The sequence below is a fragment of the Rhea pennata genome, chromosome 2 (assembly GCF_028389875.1).
Source record: "Rhea pennata isolate bPtePen1 chromosome 2, bPtePen1.pri, whole genome shotgun sequence".
Taxonomy (NCBI): domain Eukaryota; kingdom Metazoa; phylum Chordata; class Aves; order Rheiformes; family Rheidae; genus Rhea; species Rhea pennata.
In genome coordinates this window covers 134479480-134503312 of record NC_084664.1, presented here as the reverse complement: position 1 = coordinate 134503312, position 23833 = coordinate 134479480, and the positions used below count along the sequence as shown (strand labels likewise).

Here is a 23833-nt window from a genome sequence, read left to right as displayed (position 1 = left end):
TAGAACATAAACTTCCAGTACAGTTTTTGTTGTTATGCTTGCTTAGGGTGACATCATTTCTTGACAACTGGTTTTTGAAGTAATCTTCCTCCTTTGAGATTAGTGATGTATGAAAGATTATCTCTATTTCCCAGCCTTTCTGTGATTCTAAGAACGGCATGATGGAAAGAAGACTGCATTTTTGCTATATAATTAATAATATATATAATAATAATAATATTATATAAATTATATAAAAATTAATAATATATATAATTAATTCCTTTGCTTTGAGTCAAAAGAATATACGATTAGTCCATCTCTTCTCTCACCTTTTGGCTATTAAGGCACCCTTATCTACCAAACAGAAAATTACGAATTACAAGTAGCCAATGAATTAAAAGTATGTTGATTTCCTGTTAATGAGGAGACTAACAAAAGCTTTAAGAAAAGAAGGAAGATCAAAATCAATTAAACATATATCTTTTGATATATCATATCATATATATCGACATAAATGTTTGTAGTAAACAACATATTTTTCTCCTGAATGCCCCTCTCTCTGAATGTATCCACAGAACATCACCTCCACAAATTAACCTGTTGATAGAAAATAGAAGATGGTGGAATTCTGCCCTGTAGCTTCTAATTACTGTATTTGACTGTAATAAATTGGCCCTAATAATAGTGAAAGGTGTTCTGAACACAGGAATAAGGCAGAAGGGTAGGATGTAATATTTGAGAGGTGTCTAAAAACCTTATAATTTGCAGAAGAAATAAAACTCCTTTCCAACTTCCAGCATTCTTTGATTCACACTTAGATATTAGAGAGAAAGACTAATTAATTTGCAATATAGTGGCAAGAATCATTTTCCAAATATTGTTTTAAGAGGTGAAGGGTTCACTTACAGGAAAAAAAAAATATTTAGAATATATTTTTGGATTTTTTGGGAGGGGATTTTGGGGGGGATATTTTTGATTCTCTGTGATTCAGTCAGCATCTCCTTGAAGTAGGCATTTGTTGCTAATGATTGCTGTGGAGCAGGAGCGAATGGCAGCCATCCGTAACGCTGTTCATCTGAGTCGTCCCACTTCTGTCTGGATACTGGATTTTGTTTATACGCACTAATGACTATCTGTTACGGGATGTGTTCAAATACGAAACTCTCTGTAACAGTATTTAATATTACTTAATCTCATGAAAGTTAAATTACCAGATAGTTTTTGACATAGAAGATCTAGTAATGCAGATGTTTATCTTACCCATGACTTTAAAAATCACATAACAGGTAATCTAAGGGAAAATGTTTATTTTAGCAGTTGCCTGTGGAAGTCATCCATTTTTTTTTTTCAGACAGCAAGCAAATGAGAGATATCTATAGCTGGATAGCTATGCTATTTACAGAGCACAAGGCCTTTCTGAAGGGTCCTCAAAGATCGGCTGGGCTGCATAATTTTGAATTGCTTTTTGCGCAGATGCTTGATACATGCAGCTTTTTCTCCTGAATGCCTGCTGATCATCCTGTGAAACTGAAAAACAACTGCTGGATTTCTGCAGTTTTAGAGATCCCTTTCAGAACAGGCATCATTTTTGTACTGAGAATTAACACCCTTTTCAGAGGGAAATGTGGCTAAGGCAACAAAAGCAGTAAAAGCAACAGCAATAAAAAATTAAGAACAAACTTACAAAGTTTGATTTTGTTGAAGGAAATTATGCAAGTTTTAGGACTAAGAAAGTTTTCTTGTATCTGTAAGCTAGTTGTACTCTAAACTCTTCTTGTAACCATCATAGAAATTGGATTCAGGTTTTATTGTATTGCATGTGCAAACAGTAAGACAATGCCATCTGCAGTGAGATTAGGATGATCTTAAGAGTACCCAAATAAGTAAATGACCATAGCAGATACTGTGGAAAATGGGTAGCAGAGAAGATGGAAATTAAAATGAGGGGAATGTAAGCTTGTGCAAATTTTGCAGAGTTGGTATTCCATAATACATTTAAAAAAGCATGAGGCTACAGGTATTTTGTTACTTATAGATTAAAACAGGCATAAATTCCTAATAGAACAAATGAATAGAGTAGACTTTGCAGGGGCCTGTGTTTTCCTCTGCGTTTTCCCAAATTTGGTAGGTGGACTTTGCAACATGATGCAGTATGTAAGAGTCTACTTATTATGTAAGTAAACTTCAGAAAAAAAAGATTCCCAGTGTTCACTAGGGCACTACATCTAACTGCAGTCTGCACAAGGCCAAGGTATTCAGAACAAGAGGCCGTGACTATGACATGATCTGATAGCTCTTCTTACAGGTTAAAATATTTATTATTCGTATTTCACGTAAAACGTAAGTTATTCTAGACATGTAATAGTCAGAACAGAAAAGACAGCTTTACTTAGTGGGAGTGGGGTTCATCTTGGTTAATTTTACTAGACCTGAGGTTATATATGTCATGTAAACTTGTTGCTTTACGGTTTCCCTGTGGTGAAAAAAGTAATAGTAATACTTTTGAGGAATTGTTCATCCCACTTGTTCCAAACAGCTGCTGGAAGATGCCCTTTTCTTTCATTGATGTCAGAAGGAGCCTTGAGCACCAGGTGACATTAGATATCTAATTTTTGACATTGAAGTTTAGGTGAGGTTAATTCTTGTCCATGACAACTGACTTAAATAAAGTCCAGAGACTGGAGTTCTCTATGCAACAGTAAAACAAACTGTCCTTGCGATTTTGAGCTAGTGTCAAAAAAAAAATCAAAATTAGCAGAGCATATTTAAAAGCCTGGTTTTTGTCCATCTTTCATTTTCTGCATGCATAAAGTATTACTTTCCAGCCTCTGTAAAGATGTTTGAAATTTATGAGTAAGATGTGAAAGAAAATTGTGTAGTAGCTTTGTTGTTTATTCAGCTTCAAGTGGAACTAAAATATTTCTGAAAAAAAAAGTTCAAGTAAAATTATTTTTAGTGCAAATACACAGCAGTTCCTCAAGACTAATGTTTTACAATGGGTGGGGGACTGTCATTGCAATATAATTTCCAATAAGAAATTCTCTTAGGCTTGTGCCTTATCTTTGTGGCATACCAATGAATATTGGAATAGCCTGTGAGGCTTTCAGGTTAAAGTTAACACTACAGCCAATATTTTTTCCATGAAATGTGTTAGTGTACAGATATTATTAGCCACTCCTGCTAGCCTCTGGATATCTCACTTCTGAAAAGGAGGATCAAAACTAACTCTGAATATGACTATTTTCAAAAAAAAAAAAATACAATATTACTGGAAAAAGAAGAAACCCATGAAAATCAGCCAGCCATTTAAAATCAGTACTGGATCATGTGAAGAATAAAGACAGCAAGCCTCACTTCAGCTTCACCCCTTATGCCAGGCATTTTCCTCCATGCTCTGTTATTCAGGTGTTTTTTACTACTAGGGTATAGCTATTTAAGTGAAATTACTGTGTGACATTGTCACTATTAGGGAGTCCAGATGTCTTGTTCATCCTCCTTAGATGTTCCCTTGTCAATGCTAGGGAAACCTTTGCCATTCCCCCTGCCTGCAGGATTAAATTAGACAGACACATAGCAAGAGCAACAGCCTTATCCTTTGGTTCCTCTGTGCTGATCGGGTTTGGAGCTGGTTGTGAGACACCCCCAAACAGCCCTGATGACATGAGTTGTCCTTTATATTCCCTTTTCCCTCCTGTGTTCTGCCCCTTTACCATCCCTATCCATCTCGAATAAACAGTCTGTCCCTGTTTATTCCTTTTCTCATTGGTCTCAATTTTGCTGATTTTTGCATCTTTAATTGGAGATTGTGATATTGTTGCCCTGGTAATTTCTGCCTTGGTTAGCGATTTCATTAAGCTTGTTCCCCCATTGATGCTGTTTCTAAGGTTGCTGTCTTTTCAGTGTAGCCTCAAGTCAAGGTTAGCCATCTGTGTATGTATTTCTTCCTTTTTGCTATCTCTAATGCCTTGTGATTTCTCATGGTATTATCTTTTGAGTGTAGCTACAGGTCACATTTGACCATCTGCACACACATCCTAACACCTAGAAACCAACTTGGTGAAACCGCTGATGGAAGCACCTGCCCCTCGATCTACTCAATCTGAATTGCCAGAAAGACTGACCTCAGAGCCAGTGACAGCTAGAACTTGACTGAAGCACCATGCTTATCGTTCTGCTTTCTGCCTAGACTTCTCCTCTTAATAAGACTGGAAAATATGTGCATATATTCCAGACCTGTTGCTGCATCTTTGGCATGTAGCTCCAGATTTCTGGCTTGATTGCCTTCTCCTGTTGGTCCTGAGTAGGAAACAGTCATTAATCCTTTTCTCCAGGACCACACAGCGACTTTGTTTCTGGTGACTTCTCTTCTTCCATACCTTATCTGTCCTTTGAGCTTATTTACTGGCCATGTGGGGAAGCTTCTTCAAAAAGAGTCAGTTATTATGGGTGAGCTCTATTCTCTGGAACCATTCATCTCCCATTTACCTAGATCATCTTAGAGAGTGAAAAGCATTTGGTTGAATGGGAACAAGAATGGCTGCATTAAAAGAATCTGAGATTTACACCAGAAGTTTTACTGGGAAAATGCTCTTTCCCTAGATTGAAAGAGGGAGGAGTTCAGAAGCTGTGTGCTCCATCTAGCTGGCTTAATGGAGGAGAACGCTCTAAGACATCCTCCTGACAGTGTACAGGATCATACTGAAAAGTTCCCTTTTAATACAAAGGCTGAACAAACAATTAGGTATCACCATGAAACTGTATCTTGTAGTTTTTCCCAATTACTTGCTAATTAACAGTAAGAAGTAGAAAAATGCCATGTCTAATGCCAAAAGCATTTGCTGCTGCTGTTTCCACTCACCTGCAATCTCCGTGAGCACTGCAGCCTACACATGTGGTAACAGGGCATTAGAGATTGTTTTTTTTCCTAAGGTAGACATAAAATAACCCAATCATAAGGAAAAATAGCAGACTAAGTAAAAAGATGGTGTGTCTAGTTTCATTTATCTAGCTAGTGTCAGCTTACATTTCTCTGCCACAAGACCGCCATGCCACATTGCAGCCTTCAAGACACTCTCTGCAAACCAAGCAAGTAAAAACAGAATGATAATTATTAGAATTAAATTTCTCTGTCCACAATAAAATGTATCTCCTCTGAGATTCAGGTGATGTTTGATATGCCATAAGACATAGCACCATGCTAAGCTAAGTGCTAACTATACGGCACTTTCTCCAGTAATAAAGAGAATTTACACCTTGAACCTCATGATTCGTTTCTTATTGGCAGTTCAGTAGGCAAGTAGGTAATACTGAAGATAAAAGAGATGGTTCTTTGAGTTCAGGTTAGAACTAAATCCAAATTCTGAATGAGTGTAGTTTTTTAATGTTTGGCATGATCCACCACTTCTAGAAATGACAATCTGTAGCAAGTTGATCATACTGTCAGAATAACAATGCTATGCAAATAGGATTTCTGTTTGGATACAATATGAGGGATGAGCAGAGATTGTCCTTTAAGCTGTCCTACCAGGCAAAAACAGCCCCCATGAAATTCAGCTTAGACTAGGACTTTATCACAGAGAAAAAGATTTAACAAATTGCTTACTAATTGTATTTAGAAGACCCAAATATGCCTTTAGGATCACTTCATCACACGTTCTTTTTTTAAACGTAGCTTGTCTGTCCTGACTCAGTTACAATTATTTTTCTGTAAAATATTTTGCATTTGGTACAAATAGCTGAAAAGAATTTTCAAAAATGCCCATGGTAGTATGTATTAAGCACTTAGTATTCCTAGGATCTTCCAAAAAAAAAAAATCTGCTATTCAAATTAATACCTAAGAGTGATTTCTGAATGGGTATTCATAGAGTCATGGTTCAGAAAAACAATTAGCATATGCTTACTTTCCAGTGATTTCACTAGATTATAGATTTTTTACTTGACTACTTTATACAATGAGGAACGCGTTCGTGAACTGAAGTGGTACCCCTTACAGCTCAGAATATCAATACATTGGTTGCTCATTAACAGGCTGGGTTTTTCTTTGCTTTTTCCCCCAGCTCTCTCTGAGTTTAAATCTCAGTGGTGGGAAATACTTGTTGTTCGTTTAAGTATTTCTCAAGCACAGTTCCACATTACTGTAGGATGAGATGACTTTTTTTCTCAGTTGCGCTCAGGCGTGTGTGCCACTGATGTCTCTTTGTGTGCTGTACCCTAGTGCACCTGGTGGACATTTGGAACGTGATAGAAGCGTTGCGAGAAAATGCCCTTAACAACCTGGATCCCAGCATCGAACTGAACGTGGCTCGCCTCGAAGCTGTGATTTCAACTATTTTCTACCAGCTCAACAAACGGATGCCGACGACCCACCAGATCAATGTGGAGCAATCTATCAGCTTGCTGCTCAACTTTTTGCTAGCAGCCTTTGATCCGTAAGTTGGTGTGCTTCCTTCCTTTCCTGACTGCTGGAAGGATTTTACTTTGGAAGTATCTTTGAAAAACAGTTGAACAACCTAAAATGTCTGACCCAAATACTGAACATGTGAATAGTTCCAAGTAGAGGTGGAAACTAAAATTAAGGACCTCTACTTTCGCTTCTGTAGAACCAAAGTCAGAACAACTCTGTTTTCATCTAGATACTCAGACTCATACCTGCTGTTATTAAAGAACAATTATCTAGAGACACTAATTTACTCCCACCTGTAATCTGCGTTGTTACTTACTGACATAGCAGTGGCTGACACCACTGCAATGGTTCTATAGCAATGACATGGGTTAATAATTCATGATTTTGAGACAACTTATTTTCCTTCAAATTCTTGCAGCTGTAAGCAGGTTTCTTCTGGCTCATGACAGTGCAGCATGGTTTTGAGCCTGTGGCAGAAACAGGGTAAAGAACTGGAGTTGGCAGTGAAGTTCTCGTTGTGTGTTACTGCATGGGATTCCAAAAAGGATGAGTTTAAGACAGAGTGAGCTACTCACCTTACGAGGATACTGTGTATACAGCTGGTGTTACTGAACGCATAGACATCAGCCTGTACTTGAGATCTGCAAAATCAAATAGTTGAGAACGACGGTTAGGTCTGAAAGACATAAATTACCTCTGGCCTTTCTCTGGCTTATATTTTGAAAATTCACCAGCCAAAAACATTGGCCAGGAAGCCTTATAATAGAGAACCTTCCCTTCTCCCCTTCTCCCTTCCCCATCCTCTCGCTTGATGGACTTCTTGCTTGGTTTTATGCACCTTTCCGTGCCAGATCAGCCCGTCCGGCTTAGTAACCATGGCAACAGCTGAGCAAAAAAGTAGTTGTTCCACATGAGAGGGCTGCAGAGGCGCCCTGCGCCTGCATGCAACCTCCCCTCCAGCATCCCGGGGCGGGGCGGGGGCAGGGGGGGGAAAGAAGCCAGTCGCTTGTGAAACTCTAGCCTTCAGGAATATTTTTTATGTCACCTCAAGGGCGATAAAACGAGGAACGGGCATTTTAATTTACACAGTGGTGGCTGTGACAAGAACGCTAAAGGACAGGGGAAATGGCTGGACACACGCGCTGGCACATGCTGCACGCAAACCGCTCCTGACGGGTAGGCTCCGGGAGAGACCCGGGACCGCAGCAGCTAGGTCTGCCGTGGTAGGCTTGTTTCGCAGCTCGCTGCGGTGGGGGTGCAAATGTCGGCTAGACGTCGAGGCTGCTTACAGCAAAATGGAGAAAACGATTTTACCCCTCTGTGCTGAACTAGTGAATATACTTAAAAGGGCAAGGTTTTGCTTTCCCTGAAAACATCAAGTGCTCGGTGTTTTGTGACCTATTTCTGGGCTCTCATCAGAAACTGCTGGGGGTGAGGAGAACGTAACTCTCGCTCAGTCCTCCGAGCAGCTCCTCCGTCTGACTTGCTGCCGCTGAGCTGGGTGCACAGCGTGCCTTTCCCAGGGGGACACAGAGACCCTAAGGAAGAGACCTTCAGCTTTGGTATCCTCTCCAGAATAGGAACAGGATACATATCAGTGTTTTAAATCGTATTGGTTGAGTTGAGATTCAGCTGGGTTGGGATTCAGGTCCAGTCTAAGATATCTAAGTTCACAGGTCTATGTGTGAGCTATGTGTCTATATTCTGTTTATGGTCAAAGAAAACTTGCTCAGTATAATCTTTTGAGCACAGGGAGCAATTCAGCTTATCAGCAGAGCTTGTCAGCTCTCTTGGCTTCATGGAGATCAGCATCAACTAGATCTCTCTTTATTATAACGGGATTTTGGCCATCCATCATAAATATAGACATGTCAGTGTCTAATTCTCATATAGTGCCCAAGTCCCACTGTTGGTATGACCCAGATGATCTATGTTTTGGGTCGAGTGTTCGTTTAGCATGCAGCCCAGACCACTGATGGATTTCCCAGTATCTGAGCCGGATGGCTCCTACGTGCTAGAGGGGGTAATGTGAGAGCTGTCTTGGATCTAAACAGATCTGACATCTCAGCTTCCTATGTGGTTACTTTCCTGCTGTTCCCTGCAGCAGAAAAGAAAGGTCCTTCTCTGCTAAAGGCTACAAGTCAGTGGAGGAAGGAGCAAGGTCTTTTCTTGTATTCCCAAGCTCACAAAGAAGCAAACATTGCATATTGCAGAAAACAGGCATAGAAGCGAGTTTGCAAGGTTCTCATTTTTGCTCCCCATTTAGAGAAACTGGGCAGTTAAACCTGTACTCTTTTCTGCAGAAAAAAATCCTGGAGAACTTTGTACACACTAAAATCACAATATTCACTCCTAAAATAATCCTGTTATCTCTTCTGTTTCTTAATTTTGTGTTTTCAGTAAATGGTTGAGCTCTCAAAACATGCTATCCAAGGCTTCCAGGATGTTACTGAAGAACTACATTTTCTGTTTATTAAAATTGAGATGATCACATTTGATTCTGTAAATTCACCTAGACAACAAGAAAAACTCAAAATCATAAAAATAAAACAGTCTTTTAAGGCCAAAATAGCACAATAGCTCTTCAGTATAAATGAGAAGGCTGTTCTAAGTGATCGCAGAGGGTTTTTTTCACATTTGTGGCTCTGCAGAGTTATGCCTGCTTCTGCTGTACCACAGGCAGTTTCCTAGAAGACTGTTGTTTCTTATGTCCCATTTGAAATACAAAAGGGATAAAGTAAACAGTGGAGAAGTGTTTTTTGGACTTAGACTTTCTTACATGAAAGGATTACCAGGGACAAGCCAACCACCCTCTCAGTTTTGTAGCTCTTGACAATAGATACTGCCCTGAGTGTCCTGTGCTAGCAATCTGTCTGCTAGTAATAGGCTGAAGATCCTCCAAGCTTTAAACAGAGCCTCTTCCTTCTTCCATGTATAGCCCCATGAAAACCTGGCAGGTTCTCTGCTCTCTGGCAAGGACTATTTCCCTAGGCCTGAAGTACAGTTATCTTCTCAATAGCTAACACCTGGCTAGTAAAACTTAGAGGAATCACAGTGCAGTGTCATGGCATGCGGGCCAGCATGCTCACTGTCCTGAAAATTCATCCCAACTTTAGGAACCCCAGATTTTTTCAAGGCATTGGAGATTCCCTAGACTTTCAGATAACTATAGCTTGCTGCTGCTTAACCCTGAAGAGAGGAAGAAATAGGGAGAGCTCACATGACTTCGGGTGTGGTGCTCCACTCACTTCATGCTAAACCAAAATGCAACCTTATCAAACTGAACGTTAATAATATTAAAATTGATGAACAGAAATGCCATTCCTATTAATTTGCTGTTAGTCTATGGAAATCCCTGTTACACAGAAGAAGAGCCTAATAGAAAAAAACAAGCAGCGAACAGAGTGGGAAGGTTGAGCTTTCGAGAAGCTGGACAAAAACGTGCCGAATTTACATCTTCAGCTGCACATGTAGACAACAGCTTTTGCTCCAAGGAATAAGATTATTAACTGAGGATGGAAATAATAGCATATTTCCTTCACACACTTACATATAGCAAGATGGCAAGTACAAACCTCTGAAAACTTCAGCCCGGGTCATTGTCAAAGCCTAGCTAGTTGAGTAGGTGGAGTGTCAGCCTCATCTAGTGAAGCAGGTCCTAAAGAGGTCAGTTTTAAACAGACATAAATATTATATGCTAGATCATCTTCAGCAATTACTCACTATTGCAGTACCGCTACACTTGCTGCAAAGTTTGGCTGACAAGGAGGTAACAGCTAATTTTCCCTGTTGCTTGACATATTTGTGTTAAGAACAGAGCTGTGAACTCCGGGCTATGAAACTCACAAAATCTAAATGCTGGGACTTGACTTCTACAAAGAAAAGATAAAAATATTCATGCCATTGTTAAATCAAATGTGCATTAGAATCATATTGAAGGCAAAGTGTAAAGATGTTCAGTACCTGTCTTGGAAGTGACTTCTTGTTTGTCTATTTGGAGCTGTGGAATGTTTAATTCTGTCTGTTCTCCACCTTTACTGATCATTGGAAGTGATGCAGTCCAGCTGGCCTTTAAGAAAAGAAGTCCTGCAAAAAGTACATTTCAGAGACTTGTTTTTTACACTTTTCACTCTGCTAAATAAAAGAGTTCTGCTTGATTCCAATAATTTCCTAACTGAAATTTGTTTGTAAAAATGGGATTTTTTTTAATTATAGCCTCTGGCAATTCAGAGTTCCCTGACATAATTAAGGTCGGTGGTAAAAGTCCCACAAGTAACCAAAAAAATTCTGTTACTTTTGGAAAAGATAACATAACTTAAAGAGCTGAGGGAATGTCAGGGAAGACTTTATGCTTCATGCCTAGCTAATGAGAAGAACTGTATTTTCTCCATGCCCATTTAATGGGATGCGTTAACTGCTTGGAAAGCTTTCCCCACCAGGTTTTCCCTTACAGCTAGCTCAGAATGAGTATTGCCGGAAATCTTCACAAATGCCAGTGTCATTCAGTACTACTCTTACTGCTGAACTAAAAGGCTACGTATTCAAGCCCTAAATTCAAACTTAGCCTTAGCTGGCATATGGATTCTATCAGGCAGTCTATAGGGCTTCCTTGCTCTGGAGAGAGGCTGTCTCTCTCTATAGGCATACACTTAAAGAGGAAGCTCTCTGCTCTGCTCTAGTGTTTAAAAGCATGTATTATTTTTTGCCCTTTTTTCTTTTTGTCTCAAGCAGCAGGAGATAACCTTAGTGCCCCAGCCGCCATTCTCTTTTCTAAGTACGCTATTCCATGTTGTTGCTAGGTACATAGCAACTTCAAGATTTGCCTTTGCCATTATTAGTGCATCTAGTGCTTTTCTGTAGGGATCTGAAGGGTAACCAGTGTGAGAGGTGTTATATAAAACCAGAATACTTTCTGTCTTCTCCTATTTCCAGTAGTAAAATTTATCTGTTATCGTTAGCGAGCCTAAAACATCGCTCAAGGAGCACTGAGTTCAACAGAGAAGTGCATGCTGCTCATGCACCTCACTGCCTCAGCATCTGCTTTTATGCAGCAGCATTTCAGTAAAGCAGCCCGAGTCCCATCAGTCAAGGAAATCTGTAGTCCTTAGCAGTAGCTTAGGGCATTTCGGATCCAGGTGACACTGGAAAGTCTTAGGCCCCAGTATCCTGCCCATTCATCAGGCATATATATTTATACATGCATATGTGCATATGTATGCACATACATATGGATACACATATATTTCGGGGGACAAATTGAATTTATACGGGCTTTAGTGACAGTTTCATGAATACAAATGACTGATACAAAATACAGTGTCAAAACTAATCAACTCAAACTGAGAGACTGGAGAGAGAAATGAAATCTTCATTATTGCTATACCTCTGTTCCATAACTTTGAACGTGGGAAAAAACAATGGTTGTGGGGTGGAAGGCTGAAGGTGAGGTGATGTGTCTGCCATTCCAGAATATAGTCCTGTTAGTGAATGTAACTGTATCTATTGGGAAAAATATCTAAATCTGAAGCACTTCCACATGGGCTTAGTTTCTTTGTCTAGTTCTTTCATTGCTTCTTAATAATGCAGTTGCTTCCACTGAACATTTATTTTTCTGAACTCTACTAACACTTTTAAAAGGAGGTAAAAACCTCATGATATACACTGAGTGCAGAAAAATTCCCAAAGATCTAAAGGGTATTAGGCACAAAAAGACCACAAAAGGACCAAATTCTCAGCCATAGCTACAGCATTGCTAAGTGCCAGTTTGCACAAATGAGAATCTAGCCAATGGAGAATGGAAATATGAGAGATTGAAATAGATTCTGAGGTATTTGTATAGTGATTTTAGTCTTAGGAAGTCAGCCAAAGAAAACACAATGTAATGAAAAAGAAAATGTGCATCAAGCCTGGCATCGAAGGACATAATAAAGATAGTAAAGATTTCTTTCTTAAATATTGAAGTGGTGAATTTATTTCCTCTTGTCTGCATCTCTAGTTGATTTTCTGACAAAAAGTAGAATTTTAAGTGCATATAAAAATATTTAGAATTAGTATTTAGAATCATGTGTTACACTAAGCTGAAACTAAATCCAATTCACTGAACTGTAAACACCATTAGCTAGCCAAGCTTAGGGAACTGACTCATTTTGTAAAATCTGAGAGGCTTACAGTGAATATAGCAATGAAGCATGTAGCGTGTTTTAATGTACCTAAATGAATATACCATTCATGTGTACTACATATGCTGCTGTGTTAGTCTGGTTTGGGGGTAAGCAGACAGATACAGTCAAAGGCTCTGTGTCTTTCCAGAATCAGTTACCTTTTTGTCCTGATAAGATGCAATTTTCTCTGTTAAAATTATGACTGACACGCAACAGAGTAATTTTGTAAATATTGCTGGAGAGCTAAAATTCCATTTATTGCTGTTGCCAGTGCAGTTAGAGAATTTTATGCAAAAGATAATTATATCTATTTTAATAGGAAATCCCTTAATACAATGTCCTCTAATAGAATAGTTCCTGAAGATCACAGAGACTCCACTTCTATAAAACGACACAAAATCTTATCGTCTGGTCCCATTATTAGCTTTATCAGTAGGATCTGAAAGGAAAAATGGTTGCTATTGGGTTAAGCTGGCAAATACTGGCTGACGAGGTCTGTTATTTTAAAATCATGATGACAATATAGCCTCTGTGATATTATTAAACAGACATACACAAAGCTATTAAGTAATGCTAATGGGTTTGAAAGATAAATAAATATTGCTCTATTGCTCTCAGTTGACTGACTGCCTTCTAGGAGGACTCTGAAAACTCTAAGAAAAAGCACCCATTTCAATATTTAGATGCCAAAATAATGAGTATTAAAAAGCAGATGAACTTCAGAGGACGTGTTCATTTTCACCTTCTGAAAGGGACTGCATGGTGTAACATTTTCTTTCTGCCATTCCTGTGGACAGTCTGTTCTTAGTTTTGCCTAAACGGAAAATGTAGGTCTTCTAGGAGTTAGAAATGCCTTGTACCATGTGGTGGACTGATGGAGTAGTATGGAAGCATATTTACTCATGCAATTCGAATACAGCAAGTTTCTATAGCTGTAGACAATCGCGGGGGTCCCTCAGGACTGGGGAGGGAGAACAGGAGGGGATGGCAAGAGGAGCAATGAAGTTATGCCATTGCATGCTTCAATACAGTCGAATAAAGAGATCAATAATGTGTTAAAAGTAATGCAGTGTGTCCTGGGAGTGCAGTACATGGTCTGATCCTTTCAGGAAGAAAAAAGTCTTTTCCCTTTACTGGATCATGACTGGATTTACAGGAAAATGTATAACTTTTTGCCTCTGTGGCATACTCTTTTATGTATTTGAGGTTTAATAATGTTATTCATTTTAGGTTGAAAGGTTTAATAGCATTATTCATTTTCAGTTGCAAGTAGCAGACATGCAAGGCAGAAGAGGGCCAGGCAGAGCTGCAGTTTGTCCAAACCGGGGACAAGACTATTCTGCGTATTACAGCACACATCCTTTGCTTCTTCTGGATGCAAGTTCATTGTCCACTTCTGATTTTTGCACTCATTTGCAGTCTTTTAGGGACAGAAGATAGACAATGCAGTTAAGATAGGGAGGCCGTGACTGTGACAGGTGCCTTTCAGTGGTCCTATAGCACAAAGAACAGGAATACTAACCATCTCAACGCATAATGAGATAAGGAGTTTAATGCTGAGATTTGTATACATCAATACATCTGATCTGAAATCTTCACAGAACAATGTGCTGATGTGCTGTATGTTCCTACAAAACAAATTTTGATTTTGAAGGTCTTATGTCTTCATATGTGAATCTACACACAGTGTGCATTACAATATGTTGTACAATATGTTGTGTCAATGATATACACTTTAAATGGAATGCTGTCTTTATTACAAAATATGACTACTTTCTACTGTTGAACAGGGAAGGACATGGTAAAATTTCCGTTTTTGCGGTCAAAATGGCCTTGGCGACTCTTTGTGGAGGAAAGATCATGGACAAATTAAGATGTAAGTCTGCTGGGGGGTGTATTTACCTGCTAATCATTGTTGTACTTGGAAAGATAACAGTACTATTAGGAAAACAGGGAATTAGAGTTAGTTACAGTGTCATTGCTGGGTTTGGGATCTGAGCTAGCTCCATCTCCAAGTAAGTCCAGCTAGTTGTTCAACTGAGCTTCACAACAGACTTTATAGTTTTGAAGACCAATCACTTATATTCTAGTTCTGATTGGTGAAAATTTGATTTTTCTTTGAGATGATTCAGGAAATGGATGCCTCAAATGTTCAACATCATGGAGCATCATTTAGTAATTTCTTCAGACTTTTTAAAATAATATTTCTCTCATTTCACACTTAAAAGTACAATATTATTATGTACTATTTATGTTTTTTCACCTAGGGCACAAATTAATTCCATGTATTTTGCAGAATGGCTTCTCATTTCACAGGATCTGTTCCTAGTTCCCAAATGGCCAAGACATAGTTGGAGCAGCAATTTTCTATTTAGTGCTATGATGTCTCTAGCTCAGGCCGAGAATACTGTTTTCCAGACTTTTTGACCGAAGGATTAACGTCAACCTTCAGCTTTCTCTGAGCCTTGTACCACAGCCAGAGGAAATTAAGAAGTTTACAAACTGTTGTTTATCAGAATCAATAAGCAGCGATTCCCAGATGCTAATTTAGGATTCCAGGTTTGGTGCTCTTTTTTAGTACATCATTTCTATTTAGCTATTCAAATATAGATGGCTGTGAATGTCTGTTCCCAAGGACAATTTAAGAGAAAGGAGCAGAGTCTGTCCAGTGGAAGGCTGGAGTATGATGCCAGTTTTCTGTCAGCAGTTCCAGGGTTCTGTCCTTAGAAGAGCCATTGCAAGTTCATGGAAAGGAAACTTGAAAAATGATAAATGTCCCTTAGTCTGTGATCTCCTCTGAGCTTAGGATCCTTTTAAATAAGGGGAAAAGTGAAGGCTGAGAAAGGAGAAACATGCATCTCTAAGTAATAAAACTTTGTGAACAAAAAAAACCCCAAAAAGGCTAAGAAGACACCCACTTTCTTGGGTGTCTAAAACAATAAATAACTTAATGAACTCATTGGCAAGATTTAGACATAGTAAGCTGGCAATAGGCAAAAAGTTGATGTTGCATATCTTGTCAAATTAGATCTCCCTTATCTGATTAAACTACTGCCTCATGCAGTGCATCAGACTTCACTTTAAAGGACCACACAAAATGGAAGAAAGAGTGATATTTTGATGCTGAAATAAGCTACTTTCTTGTATGTATCATTCTCTTTGGTTTCTGGTAAGTGGGGTTAAATTAAAGGTACAGAAGTGCTGGATGTTTCCGTAAGCAGAAATTGTTTGTCACTTTCGCTTCAAGTCAATGCTGCTGAATTTAAGAGCAAACCTGTAGCTCAGACTGAAGTAGCTTTCTCCTTTTCTTGTCTTTCCCCCCTCAGATATTTTCTCAATGATTTCAGACTCCAGTGGAGTGATGGTTTATGGCAGATACGACATGTTTCTGCGGGAGGTTCTCAAGCTGCCCACTGCTGTTTTCGAAGGGCCTTCGTTTGGTTATACTGAGCAATCAGCAAAGTCCTGTTTCTCGCAACAGGTAAAGAGAGGGCAAACGTCCTAGACGGTGGCTGTCAGTCACACCTCTGAGTAACTGCAGCCCTCTTCCTTTCCTACGTATACCTGCATATTCACCGGGAAATGCATGGCTGGGGGGAAGGGAGGTTCACTTTTCTGACTTCTGGCACATAGGTTAGTAAGGTGTGTGTACTAGCAAGCTAATCTCTGTAGGATTTCCTACATAATTATTTAAGAGAGAGAAGTTTAGCCAAAAAGTGATTCAGAACAGAAACCCAACTTAGATGTTCCATAATTAGGGAGCCTGAGGAGACTAACCTCCTAATTTAAACACCTACGTTAGATTCTTACATATAGGTGATGTGAATACCCCAGCACGTGCAATCCTTCACTGCGATTAGTTGTTGTTGTTACAAGCACATATGAGACTTTAACGTCATCGTATTAGGCCCAGCTCTCACCAAAAATCAAGCTACAGTGTTCGAATCACACACAGGAAGTCTGGCAATGAACAGAAATTTGTCTCTTAAACACATACTGAAAATAACGGTCAGTAGGCAATACAATCCTCTCCCAAATAATTTTTAGTAGTAGTGCTGCATATTTGGAGATGATCTTGTTCCACAGGGGCAGATTTAAGCCACCACTTCATCTTATGCTGAAGAATTTACATAGTGAAATGACTTTTAGTAGTTTCATGTTAGAACAATAAAACAGTGCTCTTGCTTGGCAGCAAAGCATTTGAGTCTTGAACATTAGAGATGGTATTATTAAGTAGAAAGCAATTTCTACTTCTTTCTTGGAAAATGTCATTCAGGCTTCAATTTCTATCTAGGCAGCCATTAGAAATGACCCTTTCCTTGACCTTTCATCCAAATGACAGCAAACTAGATATACAAAGTTGCTTTAAGAAACAATTAGTTTCCAAACAGGCACTAGATTTAGTTCACGATATCCATTTAAAGCTAGTTAGAGCTGGGTTTCTGATTGATGTAGGTATACAGTGTATATACAAAGAAGCTGATTTGCATCTGTAGGTAGCCAAATACTGTAGGTAGCCAAATACTTTTGTAAATCTGGACCAATATTCACTTACATTCACTTAATTTAATTCTCATACTTTACATACTTTACTTTATTTCTCATAATTTACACATATTCTGCTGTGTAAATAGAACCTCTCACACATCCATGAATCACCTTTTTTTGTTCAGTACTTCAGTGCATTTTGAGTCAGTCTGGATATAGTCTGTGTCTTCCCATGGAGTGGATGAGGGAGTGAGTGGGTTGTTCAGGTATCTCGTTTTGTTTGCTCTTAGTGTGGATTACTTTTGGCTACCAGAAACCTTCCAATACTTTAGTATGTAAATTCCTCAATTTTTAAGAAAAAATATTTCTATGAATGCTTTTCTGCTCAGGATGTTTGTAGAAATGTTTGGTTTTTTCCCATTTTGCACTGATTTATTTGATTAAACCATGTGTTTTTCTCTGTCTGTGAACCCCTACTAGAGGGGATGGTTGTTTAAAATAGAAAATACGATGTTTCCTCAAAAGCAAGTTTATGGAACAGAAATGCCAGAACAAAGGATTTACCGTTTCAGAATACAGATCTAGGGCTCAAAAAACAGTTTTATAGCTGCCACTTTCCCCATGGGTAGAATTAATGTGATATTATATTGCCTTTATACTAAAAAGTGTTATTATAATAGAAAACACTTTTTCTTTCTCTTTTTTTTATCCCAAGCTAAAAAGATAGACACTAACTTCATTTTGTTTACACTTGGCTATGTGTTGTTCCACAAACCCAGACCCCATCTGCATGCCACATATATTTAGAAAACAGCTTTCAGTTTCAACTTTCCCAGCAGCTGATAAAAAGCTGCAGGAGGAAAATACGCCTTTTATAATGTATGGAAATTGCTGGTGCCCTTTTAAGGGACACTGCTCTCTCTAATCCATAAAATCAGTGACCACCAAAGAAGTTCGGCCATAAAGTTGTCAGAGAAGCTAAAATGCTTTATTTAGTGCAAATCAATTTTTAAATTATAACTGTGTTCAAAAGCTAATCCATTGTGGAAGAGCTGTCTTGTCTCTCCATTGCTTGAGCAATTATATGCCTACTTCAAGAGCAGAGAGAAGACTTCAGGCTACATTTTGCAATGTGGGACATTGGATGATCCTTCCTTTTCTAATTTTAGTTTTGCCTTTTCACCCTCAGTTTTCAGTTTTGCTGCAGACAGCACTGGCATTTGCTTATGGCACTGGTCAGCAAAGCCATGCCAAACATCCGCTGTAAATCTCCATCAGAAAGATCCTTTTTTTTGTGAACTGATACCTATAACATAGGATTCTTGTTAAGGTTTTGTGGGGAAAGGTAGTATTTCAATGAGACCTAAAGCTCGTATTCTGGCTATTTCTGTTCATTAGAGAATCAAGGACACTGATTATCACAACTAGTCTGAAGTGTTTTCTCTTCTCTTAAGGGCAGAAATTTGTATATATTTCCCAATAACCTGCAATATTTCAACCCTGAGACTGTTACAGAGTGAGATGTTGCCCAGTGATCCTTCCATGTGCAGGAGCAATGATTTTCTTTGCATCTGGCAGCAATTGTATATAAATGCTGGAAATCTCTGTCTGGAAATCTCAGCTCTTAAAAGCCCTCCACAGCACACAGAGATGATACATGTTACTGCATAGCTGCTGTTTTTCTTTCTCATGGGGTAACCACAATGCTTTAACAAGTTAAAATAGTATCTTGTTCAATCAGAAATGAATGAAAATTTAGCAATCTCTCTGGATATGAGGATGTTACTTAAATATTTATGTCTGTAAAGTTTATCTGTAGGCATTCTCAACAGGGCTCAATACTTCTGTAGCTTAATTTCAGCAGTAGTTCCTTAAGGACTCTGCATCCTTGACCAACCAGTAACTGCGTAATTTAGCACACATTATGTAGCCAGTACATCACATAGCAAGCAGCAAATATTTATGGTGGATATATCAGGATGAAATATCATATCTATTTCCCCAGAACAACTGCACTAAGATTTATGATGACTTTTTGCAGACATCTAAGAAGCTTAAGCTCTTGGATTCCACTTTTAAAATCAACAGGGATATGTTAGAGTTGAAATCTCTTTGAAGACAGTGGGGCATAGACCTTTAAGTGCTTAAGGGTACAGACAGGTTATGAACAGTCAGGTCAGCTGCAGTTCCTGAGTGTATGCAGATGCTTACAGCATCCCACTGTCAGAGCTCAGTATGGCTCAACAGACAAGCAGTAGTTTCTTAAATCACACTGACTTGTTCTCCTGTGATGGTCTGTCCATACTTTACATTGTTTCTGAAATTATACACCCCTGTCATTATTTTCTTTCATTTTCTGTGTTGGTATAGTATCAGTCATTGTTTGCAGGGCTTTTCATTTGAAAACTAGGAATACATAGGAATATCTGTATGCACATGTAGGTGTTACTTGGTACTCAAAACAACTAAGAACCTGGGAAGTTGAATGTGAATATTATTCACAGAGGATCTTTAAGCAATGACTTTAGAAAAGAGTCTTGAAGTGAGTAAGAACAAGGTGTCACTATCCTAACCTCATGACAAGGACTGTTAGTCATCATTAATATACATTGTAACTATTAAAAATAGTATGTAAAGTCTTTGGTAATATCAGTTGTTCTTTTTAATAAATCAAGGTTACAAGTAAGTATCCGAAGCATGTTCCCAAGTGCTTTTATAAGAAAAAGCTAAAATTATTTTGGTATGTCTGATTACTAATTTTTTGTGCATGTTTGTTTGTTTGCTTATTTGAGCAGAAGAAGGTCACATTAAACACTTTCTTGGATACTCTCATGTCTGATCCCCCACCACAGTGTCTAGTGTGGTTACCACTTCTGCATCGACTGGCAAATGTTGAAAATGGTAAGTAACATCTGCTGCCAAGAAAGTAAGAGTTACAGCAGTAAAGTTTTTTTACAATGATTTTCTTACTCTATGGGTGATTTTGTAGGAGCTACTGTACTGGGGTCACTGAATCCGTGTGCCATGTTTAAAGTCAGTAGTAAAACAATTAAAGAATCCTGTTGGTGGTTCAGCCAGGAAAGTGGCTTAGTTTTTTCTGTGCTCAAGAAATTATCCTGATCATGTCCTCTCCTCCTGTGCTCTGGATAAGCAAAGAGTGATAGGATTTGATCCATCCACACACTTATATTTGGTAAACAATCAAGGCCCCAACTTTTATTAGCTATGGCATATGGCAGTGGAGAAGGAACAGTTTGGCAACCTCGAGCACAGTGTAAAAGAGAAGCCAAAAGGTCCTTATGAAGAATCTCCTAAGCTTACACTGCCAGATAATATACTCCAGAAAAGGAGCAGGCATGTTCCAGATTCCTCCTTATCTTTTGCTTGCGTGGAGAATAAGGATTTGCCTGTCCCTTTCTGCTCAAGTACTTTCTTTCCCCAAAATGAGTAGATCTCCGATTTTAAGACAGGAAGGGACCAGGAAGATTAACTAATTTGATTACTGCATGGTGGAGGTTGCATGTGCCTGGACAGTAACATCTTTCTCAATTTCGAACTTCTTCTTGAGCACCTTGGGAAAAGTAAGCTCACAGACCCATGAATGTAAAGGCCCTCCAGCTAAACCCTTCATGTACTGTCTCTGTAGAAGGGCATAGACCATGTTACCACACTGAAATTTCAGGAGCAGAGCTAGAAAACCTCTGGATCTTGTTGCAGTGTGTGGCTACTCTGTTGCAAACTCTGTATAGTTCCCCCTGTAGTTCTGGAAGAGTCTCGTGGCACCAGACCAGCCTGCTTCTTCTGTCCAGAAAGGACCAGCATTGAAAAAAAAAAACCAACAACACATGAATCCTTATTGTCTTGTTTAGCTGGGTGTACTTGTTACTCATGTGACATTTCTTGCTCATGCTCATTAAGAGGAAATGGTGCTGACAGTCATTATTCTAACATTATATCTAGAAAAAGGGTAGAGGATTTTATTTAGAGATATAAATAGATTTTTCTTAAACAAACAATTTTGCCACCCTGTATTTTGCCTCAGAGGTTTTGTAAGCTTGTTTAAGGTGCTTGTTGAATATTCCTGGCTTGTTACTCCCTTGAAGGTTTACCTTTAGCATATCTGAAGCTTTGGGACACTGTAGGGAAAAAGAAGCGGGGGCAGGAGGCAGAAAACATCATGTATACTCACCCTGTTGGAGAATAAAAATAGCTATATCGTACTACCCACAAGAATATGGGGCTATATAGGAAAGTGGGCGCCCATCTATTTTTTTGGTGCTGGAAGGAGAAGGAACAAGTTGCAGTCACGTACCAAATCACCACTGCGGTTAGAGGCCACAAGGTGGGTAGGATGATGTTGCCACGTCCTTTTTTCTACAGTCCCAGCTATCAAGCCCACCTTCCTCAAGCTCTTGTCATCCACTCCTGTTCCCCACCAGCTTTCCACCCTTTTCCACGTCTCCGTGCTGCAAAATTCTGGCAGGGAGGTACAAACCGGACACACTCTGCACTTAACCACAAATCCTCCCAGATGGAGCCCTAAGACAGAAACATACAACACGCCTGGGGGAAACGAGACGTACTCTACCCCTTGGTAAATTTGGTACATGCTGTAGTGAGGCGAGAGGAAGGGAAAGAGCAGTATTGCCAGGAAAACGGGTTCAAAATGTTGTGGTTGGTGGAAGAAGTCGCTGAGCCTTAATGTGCTCAGCCATTTGGACCCTCATTTTTGGAGATATTCCACAACTGGAATAAAGAACAAGACCAACTCAGTCCCTTCCATGGGCCAATTTTCAAACTGAGGCATCCAGAGCTAAATTTTTAAATCCACGTGTAGATGCCTAAACGCTGTCAGTCGTACAGATGAGGCACAGGTAATCAGAAGAGACAGCTGTACGCCTAAATACAGAGAGTCAGGCAGCCGAGCCTGACTTGCACTCGGAGGCTCCTTGCTTCGGCTGCTCAGGGTACAGCCAGCCGTCCCAGCGTAGAGCAGCCAGGAGGGCGAGGCGGGTTTTCTCGGTTTCGTGTTGTGCCCGGCAGTGTAGTGCATTCGGTTAAACGCTGCTGAAACGCACCGTTTTGCTGCTGCGGACCGGCGGTGGAGGCGCCGGTTCAGGCGTTTGGGGGGTTGGGACCCGGTGCAGCAACCGCTGCTGGTGGCTCGGAGGAGGCTCCTGGCGGTCCGGCCGTGCCCCCGTGGGGAAGTCTCCGTGGGTCCCGGCTGCAGCTGGCTCTCCTGGCCGAAAGCCGCCGCAAAGAGGGACGGGGTTCGCTGCTGCGCTCGGGGCTTGGCCCGGCGGTGCCTCCGGCCGGCCTCACAGCGCGGCGTCTCTCCGGCGCAGTCTTCCACCCCGTCGAGTGTTCGTACTGCCACAGCGAGAGCATGATGGGGTTTCGCTACCGGTGCCAGCAGTGCCACAACTACCAGCTCTGCCAGGACTGCTTCTGGAGAGGACACGCCAGCGGTTCCCACAGCAACCAGCACCAGATGAAAGAGTACACGTCATGGGTAAGGGCCGGCGTCGCGCGGGGGGCCCGGCGCGGCGCGGCGCGCTCGCGGGCGGCCGCCGAGCCGTCGCGGTGCTGCGCGGTGTTAGACCACGCGACGCCGCGCCTCCGGCACAACCCCGTCCTCCGGGGTCAGCAGAGGCGCTCGCGTGCGACGGAGGCGGACGGCCGCGGCGCGGGCGTTTCTCAGCAGAGCCCCCCCCGGCCCACCGCGGGGCCTGCGAAGGAGAAGCGCCCGCTGTGCCGCCCTTACCGCGCTCACCGCTGTGGCGTCGTGCCGTGCCGTAGCAAGGGAGCTGCAATTATAGGCAGGGAAGCAGACGTTTCCGCCCAGGTTTGAAATTGCATTTCTGTCGCGTTATTAGCGCTTGCTCACAACAGGTTGCGTTCTCCTTGAAGCTTCGACGTGGAGCGTCACGTGCAGGGTGAAGGTGTTCACGTGCGCGGTGGCATTCAGCTCACCTGTACCCAGAGTGAAATTGCGTTTGTAATGAAAAAGAGAGAAAGCCTGAGTTTTACGTACTTAGATTGGAATTCTGTAATAGAAATATTTCACTCTTATCTTGATTACAGTAATAACTTTGTGGGATGTGTGTGCATCTCTAATACCATTCCTATTAAGCTCTAAAAATATTTTAACATTGCAGCCCACTGAGCCGTATTTTGGGGGAGGATACAGCGTAGGAATTATTAGCCTCTGTTTTACTGGTGGAGAAACTGAAACACAGAGACGTGTGTTCAGTTCCCCGGGAATCTCTCGCAGGGCCAGGAAGAGATCCCAGATCTCCAAGCCCTGGGTAGTCGCAGTATCACCCTGTGACTGGGAAGGTGGCGTCTCTAGTAAGCTATTCAACTGTAAAGAAATGAAACTAAAAAGGAAAAATGGTGATTTTCTTTTAGATTTGCACTGTTGGAAGATTTGAGGCTGAAAAGCATGCTTTTTGCATCCTTGTTGCTTGCTGTTGCCACGCCAGTGTAATTCAGGCCACGTTGTGTCTGAAATTCCCCTGTCACCGTTGCTTTCCCCAACGTAGCAGAGGCCAAGGCTTCCAGGGGAGACAAGAGGGAGCTCTGGATCAACAGCTAATGAGTACAGGACACTGAGGAAGGAAATACCAGTGAGGAGGAAAGAATATAACAGCCTTGTATCTGGCCAATAGCTGGAAAGGAATCTGTGTCTTGTGCAGTATATCTATATGGACAGGCATAAATTTCTTCAGCTTGCACTCTAAGTCAGTGAGGTACAAACCAGCTCCAGTCGAGAAGACATTACCTCTGTGCTGTCCT

General features: G+C 40.5%; 1 protein-coding gene across 18 annotated transcripts in view; it reads left to right on the top strand.

Moving 5' to 3' along the window:
- Positions 1–23833, top strand: part of DTNA (dystrobrevin alpha) — a 222817-nt gene that overhangs the window by 149058 nt on the left and 49926 nt on the right. For 17 of the 18 annotated variants that reach the window (XR_009957702.1, XM_062570397.1, XM_062570410.1 and 14 more), the window contains 5 exons: positions 6198–6411; positions 14338–14423; positions 15874–16028; positions 19831–19936; positions 22381–22547. Coding sequence is in view for 17 of the 18 variants with exons in the window: in XM_062570397.1 (XP_062426381.1) it covers positions 6198–6411; positions 14338–14423; positions 15874–16028; positions 19831–19936; positions 22381–22547 (728 nt within the window). In the remaining variant the exon portion in view is untranslated. Of the gene's footprint in view, positions 1–6197; positions 6412–14337; positions 14424–15873; positions 16029–19830; positions 19937–22380; positions 22548–23446; positions 23720–23833 lie in introns of those variants that run through there. The other variant, XM_062570411.1, reaches the window with a different exon arrangement.